General features: G+C 49.2%; 1 protein-coding gene across 1 annotated transcript in view; it reads right to left on the reverse strand.

The window, feature by feature from the left end:
- The window catches only part of LOC130211060 (calsyntenin-2-like), a 147,477-nt gene extending 136,105 nt beyond the window's left edge, over positions 1-11,372 (reverse strand). The window contains exon 1 of the mRNA XM_056441661.1: positions 10,970-11,372. Coding sequence (XP_056297636.1) covers positions 10,970-11,033 — 64 coding nt within the window. The 5' untranslated portion in view covers positions 11,034-11,372. The remainder of the gene's footprint in view (positions 1-10,969) is intronic.
- Positions 11,373-16,435: the final 5,063 nt, after the last annotated feature.

Here is a 16,435-nt window from a genome sequence, read left to right on the forward strand (position 1 = left end):
CAACGAGGCGGACGGGAGGAGGGAGGGGGGGGGGGAAGTCCTCCTGAGCCACAACACCAACCTCAGCGGAGGAGTGGGCTTCCTCTTCTCCAGGGCCTTCAGCCCGCGGTCACTGGAGGTCAAACACATCGTGGAGGGAGGCTGTTCTTTGTGAAAGCACGGTTCGACCTTTTAACGTGGTTTTATAAATATCTATGCTCCAACAACTGGGACAGAGAGGCAGCTGTTTTATCCAAAGTTAATGATGTTTTAAATGACTGTGCCTCGGAGGATTTTTTATTCTTGGGGGATTTTAACTGCACAGAGGATGATTTTAATGACAGAAACCACACAGAGCCACATCCAGCTTCACAGCAGGTGCTGAGGAGGCTGGTCCATTCTCATGGTCTGGTGGACGTGTGGAGAAGGATGCATCCGGACTGCCGACAGTACACATGGTCCCACGTTAGGGAGGAAGGATCTCCTCAGCCAGGTTAGAGCGTATTTATGTTTTTAAGCACCATCTTAATATTTTTAAAATGTCCAGCATTGTTCCGGCTGGTTTTACTGATCACTCTTTGGTTTTATGTCATTAGGAATTTTTTACCCAGGAGCGCATATTGGCATTTTAATACAGTTTTAACCTTCGATAGGAGTTTTAGAGAGGTGTTGTTTTATTTTTGGAGCGTTTTTAGGCTGAGGAAGAGTGATTTTAATAATCTTAGGCAGTGGTGGGACCGTGGTAAGGTAGAAATTAAGCTCCTTTGTCAGCAGCACACTTTCAACGTCACTAGAGACGTCACCAGATCTATGAAGGACCTGGAGACTGAGATAGTGGACCTAGAAAGTTTGAGCGAGTCCACAGGAGATCGAGGACATATTGAAGTCCTCAAAAGTAAAAAGGCGGCTCTCGCCGACCTGTTCGAAGTAAAAGTGCAAGGCGCACTGGTCAGGTGCCGACTCCAGACCATCGCGGAGATGGACACTCCCTCTAGCTTCTTCTTCGGCCTGGAGAAGAGGAGTGGGCAGGGGCGAGTGATCCACTCACTGCTGACGGACGCAGGGCAGCCGGTTGTGGAGCCAAGCCAGATCCGGAAGCGAGCGGTGGGGTTTTACTCCTCCCTTTATGCCACTGAGTATAGGGAGGAGGGAGAGTCGACGGAGGGGCTCTGTGGGGAGCTGCCTCAGGTCTCTGAGGAGACTAATGAGGAGCTCGACAGACCCATAACCCCCCAAGAGCTGAAAGCTGCCCTGCAGGGAATGCAGGGAGGGCGCGCCCCCGGCATCGACGGCCTCCCCGCTGAGTTTTACAAGAAATATTGGGATGTCCTCGGAAGGGACATCCTAGACGTCTTCAACGAGAGTCTGGCCTCTGGTTCCATGCCGATGTCCTGCGGAGGCAGTGCTGACGCTACTGCCAAAAGGAAACCCGCAGGACATCGGTAACTGGCGCCTGTGTCTCTGCTGTGTGTGGATTACAAGCTTCTGTCCAGGGTCCTGGCCTCCAGGCTGAGGGGAGCTATGGAGCAGGTCCTCCATCAGGACCAGACCTACTGTGTGCCCGGCAGGTCCATGGTGGACAACGTCCACCTCATTCGGGACGTTTTGGAGGTCTCCAGCTCGTTGGGTATGGATACTGGTCTGATTTCTCTAGATCAGGAAAAGGCTTTTGACCGCGTTGAACACGGCTTCCTCTGGAAAGTTCTGGGGAAGTTTGGGTTCAGCGCTGGTTTCATAGCTAAGATCAAGGTGTTGTACAGTAATGTTGAGAGTGTGCTGAAGATAAACGGCAGGCTGTGTGCTCCTTTTAGAGTGAGTAGAGGTCCGCAGGGCTGTGCTCTGTCCGGGATGCTCTACACTCTCGAGCCCCTCCTCATTAAAATACGCTCTAGCCTGCATGGTTTAGTTTTACCTGGTTTTAATGGAAGAATGATTTTATCGGTGTATGCCGACGACGTCGTTGTTTTTATTAAAAGCCAAAAAGATGTAAACCTTTTAAATCAAATAGTACATGATTTTAGCACAGCATCATCAGCGAGGGTGAACTGGAAGAAAAGCGAAGCCCTCGCTGTGGGGGAGTGGCGTGGCCTCCCGGTTCTTCCTCAAAACTCATATGGAAGACGGACGGTTTTAAATATTTAGGAATATACCTGGGGAAACCGAGCATGGTCCAGAAGAACTGGGAGGGCGTCACAGAGGAGATAGAGGGGAAACTTTCCAAGTGGAAGTGGCTGCTCCCCCAGATGTCTTTTAAAGGTAGAGTAGATTCAAGATTCAAGATTCAAGATGTTTTATTTGTCACATACACACACAGGGTGTGCAGTGAAAAAAAAGGCAATGCCAGGCAGGAATGTGTAGCAACGAGTACACACTATTTACAAATAAAAACAACAAAAACAACACAGTATGTGTGTGTGTGTGTGTGTGTGTGTGTGTGCAGAGAGGTGGTGTGTGTGGTCTCATATGGGGGGTGGGTGGAGGTCGGAGTTCAACTGATGGCCTGGAGGAAGAAACTCCTCAGTCTCTGTTCTTTCTTGCAGCAGACGACGGAGGCGCGCCTGCCTGACCGCAGCAGCTGAACAGCCTGTTGTTTGGGTGTGATCCTCTCGATCCGATCCCTGCGGGCTCTCTGCCCTGGTACCCTGGTGGCAGGGTGGGGGAGTGTGGTTCAATAGTGTTCCAATAGTGCCGCACGCTCACTCTGCTCTGTAGAGCCTTCCTTGTTCTGCTGTTATTGCCAAACCCAATGCTTCCTGTCAGGGCTTCCTGTCAGGACGCCTCTAGAAACTGGAAGAAGGACTGAAGGGAACTCTGGGAAATCCTTACTCTCAGTTGCCTGAGGTGGCCTGGCGCCTGCCTGCCTCTCTGTTCAGAGTGTGTTTGTTACCCATGTCAGATCCCCTCGGAATCTCCCTCCATGTAGATGAGAGTACTCCCTCTCCCTCTGTTAAGTGCCCAAATCCAGTGTGTAGTGAGTACGTCTGTGTGTCCACACCTCCTAAAGTCCACAATCAGCTCCTTAGTTTTGACATGTCATGATGAGGCCATGTCCTTCAGACCAGATTGACAGATCATCCTCCTCCAGGTAGGCCTTCCACGCTGTCGGAGATCAGGCCCAGGCCCCAACAGTGTCATCCATCCGCAAATGATGGTTGAGAGCTGAAGCTGGCCCTGGTGCCACAGTCATGTGTGGAGGGGGGATGAGGACGGACGCAAGGGGATCCTGTGTGTTCAAGAGGTGAGGATTTGAGGTGTAACCTGCCCACCCTGACCACCTGGCGTGTGGCCGGTCAGGAGATCCAAGCCAGGCAATACAGGGCCAAATCAGTCAATCAGCTCAGCTTGCCGCTTGGAGGGGAGGGAGGTGGGTGTTGAAAGCTGAACTATAATCAATGAACAGCAGTCTGCACCCCCTCTGGCTGTCCAGATGAGAGAGTGTGGTGTGTGCAGTACCTGAGAGAGCATCCGCGGTGGATCTGTTTGTATACAAGCAACCGCGGCGGGTCCATGAGGAGGGGAGGGCGAGAGTGGGTCCTTATCAGCCTCTCAGCATTTCCTGCGACCACCACCGAGGTGAGGGCGTCGGGGTCGGTAGTCACATGCTGATGCTGGAGATTTCTGGGAGGGAATAACAGTGGATCTTCTCAGGGCAGGGGGGAGGACGGACTCCTCAGAGGTTGAATATTGTGGTGAAGCTTGTTAGCAGGCTAGCTGGTTAGCACTTCAGTGCCATCGCCCAGATACTGCCATCTGGTGGACAGCCTACTGGTTTTAAACAATCTTATTGCATCCCAACTGTGGCACAGGTTGACCGTTTTAGACCCTCCCTCTGGCTTCTTAGCCAACATACAAAAGAAGATGGTGGATTTCTTTTGGGAGGGTCTACACTGGGTGCCACAGGGGGTGCTGTTTTTAGCCAGAGAGGAGTGGGGACAGGGCCTTGTCCACCTGGCCAGCCGGACGGCCACTTTTAGATTACAGTTTGTTCAGAAGTTTTTAACGAGTCCGGGGTTTTTAGTGTGGCGAGACGTGGCCAGCTGCATCCTCAGACGTGCTGACAACCTAGGGCTGGATACTGCTCTGTTTTTAGTAGACCCCAGCTTTTTAAACTAAGTAGGCTGCCTCCTTTTTATCAGGGTGTTTTTAAGTCGTGGGCCCTTTTTAAACACGAAAGGTGCTCACAGTCTGACTCTCTGTTCTGGTTGTTGAGAGAACCATTAATTTATAAAGCGAGAATGGACATTAGCAGCAGCGTCACCCCTGGACTAACGGGGGCGCTGCTGCGAACAAAGACTCTTTGCCTGCAGCAGTTGGTGGATGCAGTGGGGCCGACGCTGAGCGACCCCCCGGCCCTGGGCTCCCTGCTGGGGATGCATTCCGACCGGGTGGCGAGGAGGCTCCTGGAGCTGTGGAGGCAGAGGCTGACCGGGTTGGAGAGGAGCCTCCTCAATGACTACAGCCAGCGGAGAACAGAGCCGGACCCTGCAGACCCCTTCCCAAACATCTCCCTCAGCCCGGGGCTAGGGGGACTCACCGGCCCCCTGCTAAGGACAACCCACCCAGAAAACTGCACACTGAACAAAGCAGACAAGAAGACTTTGTATTTTAACCTCGTGAAGAGCATCAACAGGTCCGGACTGTGCAACAGACCGCCCACTGTGTGGTCAGAGAGACTTGGGCATGGAGGCCCTGGCCCGCAGTGGGGGGTCCTATACAAGCCTCCCCTAAAGAAAAGGACCGCTGACCTCCAGTGGCGGATTTTACACGGTACTGTCGCGTCCAACGCTTTTATTTCAGTAATCAATCCCGCTGTCCTGAGCCAGTGCCCTTCTGTGACCTCCGGGAGACTATTTACCATGTTTTAACGAGTGTAAGAGACTTTTGAGTTTCTTCGCTCTTTTAACATTGGTTTTAGTCTTTTAATGTGGCTTTACAGAGAAGGTTTTTATCATGGGAGCTGCCTACAAAAGACGGAAAAGAAAATGGCAGCTCCTTAATTTTTTTATCCGGCGAAGCCAAAATGGCCATTTATTTAACAAGGAAGTCCCGGGTGGAAAACAGAGAGGGGCAGGAGGCCAAGGCAGTGTGGCTCTGTAACATCAGAGCCAGACTCTGGCTGGAGTTCAGATTTTATAAACACATTGGAGACCTGGATGCTTTTAAACAACGCTGGTGTTTTAACGGTATTGTTTGCTCTGTGGTGGAAGAGGAGCTGGAGTTTGCACCACTTTTTATGAGGTAAAACATGTTTTATTTGTTTTTAATGTTTTGTTTTTTGGTTGTGGTGTTTTTTATTTTTAACAACCTAATTTTTTTAAGCACTTTATTTTTAAGAAGCTATGTAAAAGCTGAGAAAATGTGAAATAAAGTGTTTTTCAAAAATCAAAAAAAAAAAAAATCTCTCTCTCTCGCTCTCTCGCTCTCTCTCTCTCGGGGGAGGTGGTGATGTCTCCCAAAACACACATGGACAAATGAGGCCTTCAGCGTCCCCTTGAAAAAAACGAAACAAAAAACCAGCAGAGAGTTCACGCTCCTCGGGAGTTGACCTCGACGCGGGTACACACACACACACACACACACAGTGTGTGTTTGGGAATGCAATTACACAGCCTGCGGGCAACAGCCACAGGGAACCAGAGTGCACCTTTACGGAGGGGAGAGTGGGAGCTGTGTGTGTGTGTGTGTGTGTGTGTGTGTGTGTGTGTGTGTGTGTGTGTGTGTGCGCGTCAGTGGCCCAGTTATGCCGGGAGTATAAAAACGCTTCATCCATGACGGTTCTTTCCTGCACAAAGCTCCACCTGTGCAAATGTCACTTTGATAATGTACAATTTGAAGTTTAGAGCCAAGTGGAAAACACACGCCCTCCAAACAACAACAACAACAACAAAGCAGCAGGATTCATGCAGACATTTTTCTTTCTATAGCGGCTGTAGGATGGGGGGGCGGGGCCTCCTTAGCAGGGAAAACAAAATAGCCGTATATAGTTTTCACAACGCGAGCGACACAAACATGTCGCGAGTCACTTTCAGGAGAAGCTGAGAAGTGACGCCCGACACTGAACACAGCTCTGCACGAGCTTCCAGAAATATACTCATTTGTTTTCTTGCAAAAAACTTTAATTTGCCGTTTTTTTCCCGGTGAACGAAATGGAGAGAATGATGCGAACAAAAAGGTCAAAAGTATTCCTTTGGCTCTCCGTCTCGTCGCAGCGGGCCGAGAGGGAGGACCGTGTGCATCAACGTTTTTAATATTGCAGTCATAGTTAATATGCGTCAGGCTAACTTAATATAGACGCTACGGAGCGGAACGCAGCTGCAGCGCCTCGACGCTTCATCTGTAAGAACAGATGACGCCGCGGGAAGAGGACGCGGACGGCGGCGGGGAGGGGAGGGGAGGGCGAGGTGGCGGCGAGGCGATGGCGAGGTGAGCGGGAGCTCTCGCTCTCTCTCTCGCTCTCTCGCTCGGCCTCTAATTCTCTCCATCTTCCCCCTCGGATCATTCCCTCCGAGAAAGAAAAAAAAAGGTCGACCGGACCCAGCTGGCGGAGAGGAGGACCGGGTCGGCTCGGCGTGACCTCCTGAGGACACACACGGCGAGTCAGGCCAGACCATCATGTACATGTAACTAGGGAGGTTTTTTTTTTTTCTGGGCAGTTTTTTTTTGCGCCCCCATCTATATCTCCAACCAATATTTTGACGGCAATACCAGCCATTAACAGAACAGAAAACAAAAAAAACATTAAAGCTGCAAACGGCGTCGAACGGGTCCTCGCTCATCTGCGCCGGTCGGGTAGACGCCGGCGCAGATGAGCGAGGACCGAGGACGCAGGCACGCCGGTCGGACTTGACTCGGGCCGTGACTTGTAACGAGCACGAGAAGTTTGGGGCAGATTGGACAAAGTCCAGTTGAGCCAGTAGGTGGCGCTTTGAGTCTGTGAACATATTCATGCATCATGTGTCCCTACGTGAAGTATACACCACGTCATGTAAATTCAATGTAAAAAAAAAAATGATGAAAAAAGCTGTCTTGTCCTGGAATTGAACACACATCTCCAGGTGTCCAGTCAAACACTCATCATGCTGAGCTATAGAGCTACCTGAATTACAGGCAGCCGTAGGCGCTCACATTATTTTGGGCACGACGAGAGAGTGAATGTGCACCGTTGATCAGGGGGGGCGTAGCCGGAGCGTAGTTCAGCACAGACGTGACATTTTCTCAGGGATTTTGTTCTTTATTTAATGTTTGTTCATTGTTGCGATCGTTGTTCTGTTTATTTGAAAGAAATTCAGTCTTGCAGGGCAAAAGAGCGTTTGAAAGTTGAAATTCCGTTTTTGTGCAAAATCGTTTGTAATTTTTTTTGGGGGGGGGGGGGGGGGGCGCCACGAGTGAAGCTCGCCTAGGGCCGCCCCTACATGTAACTAATAACAGCCTCTGTGTGTGTGTGTGTGTGTGTGTGTGTGTGTGTGTGTGTGTGTGTGTGTGTGTGTGTGTGTGTGTGTGTGTGTGTGTGTGTGTGTGTGTGTGTGTGTGTGAGGGTCCGACAGATAGACACAAAGATTCACAAATACATTCCAACGCCGACATAAATAAAAGACAACGTGTGTGTTTGTGGATCGCTGCACACTGAGACTCCTAGGGTCACATTCTCTCTCTCTCTCTTCTTCTTCTCTTCTCTCGCTGCGTGAGGTTGAAATCGAATATCTGCCGCCGAGTACGGTCAGCCGTGAGAAAGACACGAAGAAAACAACAACAAGAGACAAGAAGGAAAAGAAGAAGAGAGGGAAAAAAGCCCAGAAGACGACCGGACAACTTACTGAACTCACAGACACTTTGACTCCTCCCCCTCCTCCTCCTCCCTTCTTACATTTAAAAAGAAAAGACAGAGCTGAAGTCAAAAAGAGAAGTGGAGTAAAGATGGAGGGCGGTGTGGGTGTGCAGCTCGTGACTCGTTTCCCACCGAGGCGGCGGGGGAAGGTATTTCATCCCCCTCTCCGTCGACCGCTCGGCCAGTCAAGTCATTTTACGGCGAACGACTGTTTTTTTAAGAAAACTTCCCGAGGCCGTTAAACGCGAGATTCAAAGCGGCGCTTCCGCGTTATACACCACGAACGATAGCGCTCGCGTCAATTAACCCCGCCGTTTCTCCGAGGAGGCGGGAAAAAAAGGTTGAGTAACACACTCCTGTTTACAGGCGGAGGGAAGAAAAGAAAACACGCGCGGTGGTGTTCATCTGGTCGTAGTAAAGAGGCAGAGAGGGCCGCCGCACAAAGAGGGGCTGAATTAAAATGCGCCGCGCTGGTAATGAGCTATCTAAATTCAGAGTTCATACGACTCGGAGTTCCCGCACAAAGACGAGTCTCCGGGCGGAAAAGAAACAAACTGCACGGCTCCTTGGGCTTCGACGCGGTCGGGACCGAGGAAACCGCCGACGCAATAACTCCTTTTGTGAACCGCATCCTTCTGCATGAAGTGGACACACACACATATAGAGACACACACACATAGAGAGACACACACACATAGAGAGACACACACATATAGAGACACACATACACATATAGAGACACACACACATATAGAGACACACACATATGTATAGAGACACACACACACATATAGAGACACACACATATGTATAGAGACACACACACACACATATATATAGACACACACACATATAGAGACACACATATAGAGACACACACATATATATAGAGACACACACACACATATAGAGACACACACATATATGGAGACACACACATATATATAGAGACACACACACATATATATAGAGACACACACATATAAAGACGCACACAAGGCACTTATTTTTTAGCGGTGGCTAAACAGAAAATGAGTCGCGGGAGCTGCTGAGTATATATATATATATATATTAATTATATATATACATGTATGTATATATATATTTATACATATATAATATAATAATATATATATATGTATACATATATATATATTATTTTGTATTTATATATATTATATATATAATATTATTATATATTTTATATATATATATATATATTTTATATATATATATGTGTATTATAATAATATTATATGTATATATATATAATATATATAATACTATTATATGTATATATATATATTATATGTATATATATTTATATATATATATATATATATATATATATATTCACGAATCCCACCGTGGCGGTTGAAAGGGAAAAGGCGGGAAAGGCTCCACGTCCCGGAGACGCTGCAGCTCTTATTTCCTCCTGCGTTGGATTTTAACTGCATTTTAACTGCACCGCACGGCGGACCGGAGGGAATCAATTAGCATCATGTTGGGCTCGGCCCCCCTTCCCCACCTCCCCCCCCCCCCTGTTGACTCGGCAGTAATGTGTTTACTTCACAGGCCGGGGCTCTGGTTATGAAAGTTTAAAAAATAAAATACACATATATGCAACTTTTCCTGCTGCGACCTGCAGTATTACATGTAAGAACTCACATTCATGCACAATGTCCTCCCGCCGCGGCGCGTGATGAGAGTGGCAATTTAAATGTAAATGCATACAAGGCAACAGCTTGACCTCTGGGCCAGGGGTCACGGCCTCTAACGGCACCATTAGCATATGTTGTCCTTCCACACACACACACACAGAGTCGAGGACGACAGCTTATCCCACTGGCTGCTGCCAGACGTCAACACTGACAAGGTGTCACCTTGTTACTCGGCTGCGTTAAATTAAAAAAAGAGAGAAGAAGAAGAAGAAAAACAGCCTCCGTCTGCGGGGAGTTGATTAGCAGCGACCTGTTGCGAGCCCGCTGGAGGATGGAGCGGTCCCGCTGCACCGCGGACCTAAAAATAGCTCGGCGACTGAGCGCCCACCGTAACCTTTTCGGGTCATTACTCATTAGTATCTCTCGGGCGGCTTTTTTGGGGAATACTTTATGTTGTTGTTGTTTTTCTGCCGTTTTTTAACGATCGCAGCTGTGAAATGTGAAATAAAAAGCCTGATTTCGCACGTATCGTGTAGGCGACGCGTACGATTCATCAATCCTCAAACGTGGCGGAGCAGCTGCTGCTGACGAGGGCAGATCTGACGATGTGTCCTCGTGTTCCTGCGAGATAAGTCTGGCGGTCCCGGCGCCCGCGGAGGAGGAAGAAGAGGAGGAGGAGGAGGGCGTCCACATCGTAGCGCTTCACTCACAGATTGATGTATTTATGTATTTATTATGGCGTCTGCAAAAGAGACGAGATCTGTCACCACGCGACGAGACACTCTCACCGCCACACTCGCGGTTTAAATGATAATCTGGGCAATTTTTTATCTGAAATATGCCACAACAAAAAAATACATTTTTTAAAAAGAGATATGGAAGATCCCAAATGCTGCTTCCACGAGAACACAACTTGAGAGATGATCCTCTCCACTTGGAAAACCCAATGTTTCTCCAGCATCCAACAAATCATCCATATACACGGTCGTGATCCACATGAACCGCATGAATAATGCCTAATCCTAATTCCCGAGGAGGCTCAGTGTTGCACACCTATACATAAATCTTGTGTTCGCATGGGAGATGAAAAAAACAAATACCCTCAAGTGCTATTTGGGGTTGTGCGGTGATACAGAGATGAATAAGTGTTCATGTCTCCACAAGTCCAAAAGAGCCACACTGCAGGAAAGCATCACACACACACACACACACACACACACACACACACACACACACACACACACACACACACACACACACACACACACACACACACACACACACACACACACACACACACACACACACACACACACACGGCAATCAGCGCCATCAGTTCTCAGTCAGATGGACGTACGTGTCTCTGCGTCCAGCCTCTCCGGCCACGTTCTCTCTCTCTCTCTCTCTCTCTTCCCCCCCCCCTCTCTCTCTCTCTCAGTAATGAAGCCGTGTGTGTGTGTGCAGCGCGCGCGCAGATGCGCGAGTTGCCCTTCACCTACCGTACCTTTGGTGCGCGCGGCGCTCAGCCCCAGGGCCACGACGGCCAGCACGCCGGCTATCCTCAGCATCTTCTCGAGTGGAGACGCAGCTCTACGCGGCCACTTCTCTTCCTTTTTCTCCTCCCTCTCTCTTTATCCGTCTTCCTTCTCCTGTCCGCCTTCTCCCTCTTAGTCAGCGCCTCGGGTTCTCTCTCTCTCTCTCTCTCTCTCTCTTCAGTGTGGAAACAGTTCACCGCTATGTGGGACAAGCCAGGCAGCGTGGAGGAGGAGGAGGAGAAGAAGAAAAAAGCAGAAGTAGAAGAGGATGAGTAAGGAGGACGAAGGACACCGGGGGTGTCCGCAAAAACGCGTCTGTTCGCCGCACCGTAGAAACGCGCGCGTCGCACCGCAGGTTGCGCGCGGACGGGACTGGAGGAGCGGAGCGACTGGAGCGGCAACGGCGCGCAGACGGGACTGGAGGAGCGGCAGCGGCGCAGCCCGGGACCAGCGCGAGCGACGTCACGTGGGGGAGGAGGGGGGGAGAGAGAGAGAGAGAGAGAGAGGGGGTGAGAGGGAGGGAGAGAGAGGGAGAGAAAGGGATTGAGAGGGAGTAAGAGGGGGTGAGAGAGAGGGAGAGCAAGAGAGGGAGTTTGAGAGTGGGAGTGAAACGGCGTGAGAGGAGTGTGAGAGAGAGAGAGAGAGATTAATTCAGGCTCTCTCTCTCTCTCTCATCCTCCGCCCTCCCCTCCTCCTCCTCCCTCCCTTCTGCTCTCTCTGGAGCATCCCAGTCCACTTCACGCACGAGGAGGGATCCGTCACGAGAACAGTTGAGACGGGCATCTCGAGTCCGCGACCACGCGCACACAGGACCTCAACGTTGCGCGGCTGAAGTGGACTCAACGGAACCGGTTTGAGTTCCGATGGCGTCACACATGATGCCGTCGATACGAGAGGCTCATTGTGTGTGAGTTGCATACCGCAGCTATTTGTTATACTTGCCTGAAGATGCAGAAATATGATCATCTTCTTCTTCATCATCATCATCACGAAACAGTTGCATGAATTGAATAAGTTCAGCTTCTTAAAGAACAACCTCATGTCTGTGTGTGTTTATTGCTTTGTTTTCAAGAAAAAACAATTATAGTTATTGTTATAGATCGTATCAGGAGCCCAGGAGACTGGATAAAAAGAGGGAAAGATAGATGGACGGATATGAAGATAAGAAGATAAGAAGATATGAAGATATGAAGACAGGAAGATAAGCAGAGCACAAGGACAAATACCAAAGTATGTACAAATTTGGAGGGAGGGAGGGAGGAAGGAGGATGGGAGGGAGGAAGGGAAGGAAGGAGGGATGGAGGGAGTGAGGAAGGAAGGAAGGAAGATGGGAAGGAGGGAGGGAGGGATGGAGGGAAAGAGGGATGGAGGGAGGGACGGAAGGGAGGAAGGAGGATGGGAAGGAGGGAGGGAATGAGGAAGGAAGGAAGATGAGAGGGAGGGAAGGGATGGAGAAATGAATGAAAGGAAGGAGGAAGAGAGGAAGGGATGGAGGAGGATGGGAGGGAGGAAGCGAAGGAGTGAGGAAGGAAGGGAACCACAGGAGGAGGGGGTGGGCAGTTTATACTTTCTGAGTATAATAACTTTATTTTCCATCAGTTCGTTCTCGAAAATTAGAAGCTGCTGAAAATGGACATTTTTTGGGGACATTTTTCTGCCTCTTCTCTCTCGAGGTCCAGCCCATTATTGACCCACATTGAGCCCACCGGGCCCCCGTACCCACACACACACACACACACACACACACACCACCACCACCCTGCAGAGTGTATAATGGAAAACCATAAAGCTAATGTAATATCACACTGTGTCCGGGGAGGAGGCGAAGAAAGAAAATAGAAAGCCAAAAGTTTCTGTCAAGCTGTGTTGGTGTGTGTGTGGTATGTGTGTGTGGTGTGTGTGTGTGTGTGGTGTGTCTGTGTGGTGTGTGTGTGTGTGGTGTGTGTGGTGTGTGTGTGTGTGTGTCTGTGTGTGAAGCAATCTGACCTGGCTGAGTAGTTTAATGTGCGTTTCACCTGGAGCTGACGTGCGTCACGGTTCAGGTTTCTACGATGATGAGACAATAAGAACTGAGAGATGATGTCATACGTAAATGATGTGAAGGATTTAAATGATGCGCGACGCCAGGAGACCAGGACGCTCGGAGGTCGGAGGTCGTCAAGAAACACCGTGCGTGTTCTTCGGCGCCGTGGAGGAAGTCGATGTCGCCGTTTTGTTTCCCTCGTCGATTTATATCCTCCTAACGAGCCCTCGCTGCACCCCCCCCCCCCCCCACACACACACACACACACACACACACACACGAGCTGTAGTCGCTAAGCCGGCCCGGTGGACGCATCATCGGCTGTGAGGTGATGAACTCAGATCAATGACACGAGTTCATCTTCATCGAGGAACACGAGGAACACGGCTGAGAGGTCGAGAAGTCATCGAGAGACGCAGTTTGGTCGGTCTTTTTCCTCCATCTCTCCTTTCATCCTTTCCACTCTCCCTCCATCCCTCTCTCCCTCCTTTCATCCTTTCCTCTCTCCCTCCATCCCTTTCTCCCTCCTTTCATCATTTCTTCTCTCCGTCCTTTCCTCCCCAGCTCTCTCCCTCTCTTCCTCCATCTCGTCCTCCCTCCATCACTCCCTCCCTCCATCCCTTCCTTCCTCCCTCCATCCCCCCCCCCCCCCCTCTCCTCCTGATGCCTCCATCGTTCTCTCCATTCAGGCATAATCACTGTCACTAAACTCATCTCTCCATCCGCCCCTCTTCTCTGCCCGGCTATCCAGCTAGTGTGTGTGTGTGTGTGTGTGTGTGTGTGTGTGTGTGTGTGTGTGTGTGTGTGTGTGACAGAGTGCAGCGCCCACGCATACTCCCACTGACAGCTGGAAGGGGGGATGAGAGGAGGGAGAGAAAGGCAAAGAGACAGAGCATCCTCCCTCTGGCGGCCCCCCTCTCTCGTCCCCTCTCTCTCACTGTCTCTCTCTCGCTCCCTCTCTCTAACTATCTCTCTCGATCCCTTGCTTTCTCCCTCTCTCACTCCCTCTCTCTCCCTCTCTCATTCCCTATCTCTCGCTCCCCCTCGCTCTCTCTCTCTCTCTTCTTCTCTCTTTCGATCCCTCGCTCGCTCCCTCCCTCTCTCTCTCTCTGTCGCTCGCTCGCTCCTAAATATATTTAAAAGGAGAATAGAATACACACTTTTAAAAGGAAATTAGTTCTTTGATAACCCATCCTTAGCATCCATTCAAAAGAAAGCCTTTGATAACAGTGTAAGTTCATGAACTGAATTGTACATATGTTATATAGTATAAGTTAAATACTGAGTATAAAATATGTTTTCAACCCAAAATGCTTAAAAAACTATTTCTCAGGTGTTACATCACTTAATAAAGGTTGAGAACCAATGGACCAATCAGAGAAGAGCTCTCTCTCTCTTTTGTTGCCTTGAGGATGCTGGTGACTCCGCCCCCTTTACTGTCATCTGAAGGCGACACGTTGAGCTCCCCGACTCTCCACCGTCACCACAGCTGCTGAACGGCCGCCCCCCCCCGAGGCCCGAGGCCCGCTCGGCCACCGCGCCTCAACGCTCCTTTGGCCGGCGACGCACGCAGACCCTGAATGCACCTTTTAAAAAATGTTATTTATGCACCTGTTAATGTTCGTGTATGCTCGGAAAAAGAGAAATGAGAGAGGAAGACTGTGTGTCTGTGTGTGTGTGTGTGTGTGTGTGTGTGTGTTTCCTCAGTGGTCGGCTGACCGTGTCGAGCAGACACCTGAGGAAACACACTCACACACACACACGCATACACACACATGCACACACACACACACACACACACACTCACACTCAAACACACATACAATCACATACTCACAAACACACACACAGTAACTCACACAACTAAACAGTGAACACAGTGAACCCTGAGCACACGGTGTGTAGCGGTTTGCTTCTGAGAACATTTATTTGTCTCCTCACACAAATCAAGACAATTTTCAACCGCGTGCAAAAGCAATCCGCTCGGCTTCAAGTTCCTCGGCGTGCACATCTCCGAGGACCTCACATGGACCGCACCACACCACACCGGTGAAAAAGCCCACAACGCCTGTATTTCCTTTCCTTAACTGAAATTCACAATGCCCCCCCATCCCTCAGGAGAACTACACACACCACACCCATCGAGAGTGACAGGTTGCATCACCGCCCATCACCGAACTGCACCGCCCCGGAGCGCCCCGGGCACAGGGTAGTGCGTCGGGGTTCAGTACATCGTTGAGGTGAGCAGGAGGTGAGATCCTGACATATACACACATCGTGGCCATAGCCACCAAGGCCAATGGATGACAATAGACAACCCGAACCACCAACACCCCACCCCTCAGCCAGGCAGGCGACAGCGCCATCAGAGTAATCAAGTGCGTCAGACAGACACAGACAGTCAGGCCAGGCAGGCAGTCAGGCTGCTGAGAGAACAAGGACTGAACTATACTACACCAATACACCAGAAAAATATCTCAACATATTCTGTATATATCTTATATTTTATTTATATTATATATATATATATATATATATATACATTATATATATATATATATATATATATAAAACATAAATATATATTTTTTTAGTGTATATTTTATATATATATATTATTGCCATGTATTATATATTATGTTATATATATTTTGTTATTACTTTTCTTTTTTTTTTTTTTTCTTGTTTTTTTTATTCTTTTATTCTTTCTTTATTTTACTTTTGTCGGCTGTTTTGTTTTGCACATAAATGAAATATATAGAATTTTATACTTGTAAAAAGATTATACTTGTATAAAACTTGAAACTTGAAACTTGAAGGCCGTCGCACACACACACACAAACACACACACACACTGTTCTGGCGCGTCGGGCACGAACATGTATTTGACTTGGTGGCCTGAGCAGACAGCGGCTCGTAGGCTGTCTGTGTAGAGGAAGCCTCTAAAAGCTTCCTCCCCGGAGAGGTCAAAGGTCACATTAAACGTATATACATAGAGGCGCTCGGGGGACCGCCTCCTCCTCGCTGATCTCCAACATTTTTAATCAAAAGGGTCATGAAAAAAAAGCGAGAAAAAAGCCGCCCAGAGGACTTTATTTTGGAGGCTCGTATATAAACGACTCGTAAAATGGTCACTAAGCGAAAAGTAAAGTGAAAGTTCAGACCGCGGACGTGAGCTCAGGCACGAAGACACACGGTCACAGGAAACCGGAGCGGTTCCTGTGGTTTGACTGCGTTGCAGCCCAGATACATGAGAAACGAGCTGCGATGTCGTTTTGAAGATGAAGGTTTTTACTGCGAAAGAAAAAAAAGAAAAACGTCCAGATTCAACATCTAGATCGTTTTAACTCGAGACCCTTTTAGGATGAAAAGCGTCAGACTCGAGAGCCACCGACAAAAGAAGAGAAAAAGG

The sequence above is a fragment of the Pseudoliparis swirei genome, chromosome 20, assembly GCF_029220125.1.
Source record: "Pseudoliparis swirei isolate HS2019 ecotype Mariana Trench chromosome 20, NWPU_hadal_v1, whole genome shotgun sequence".
NCBI classification, from domain to species: Eukaryota; Metazoa; Chordata; class Actinopteri; order Perciformes; family Liparidae; genus Pseudoliparis; species Pseudoliparis swirei.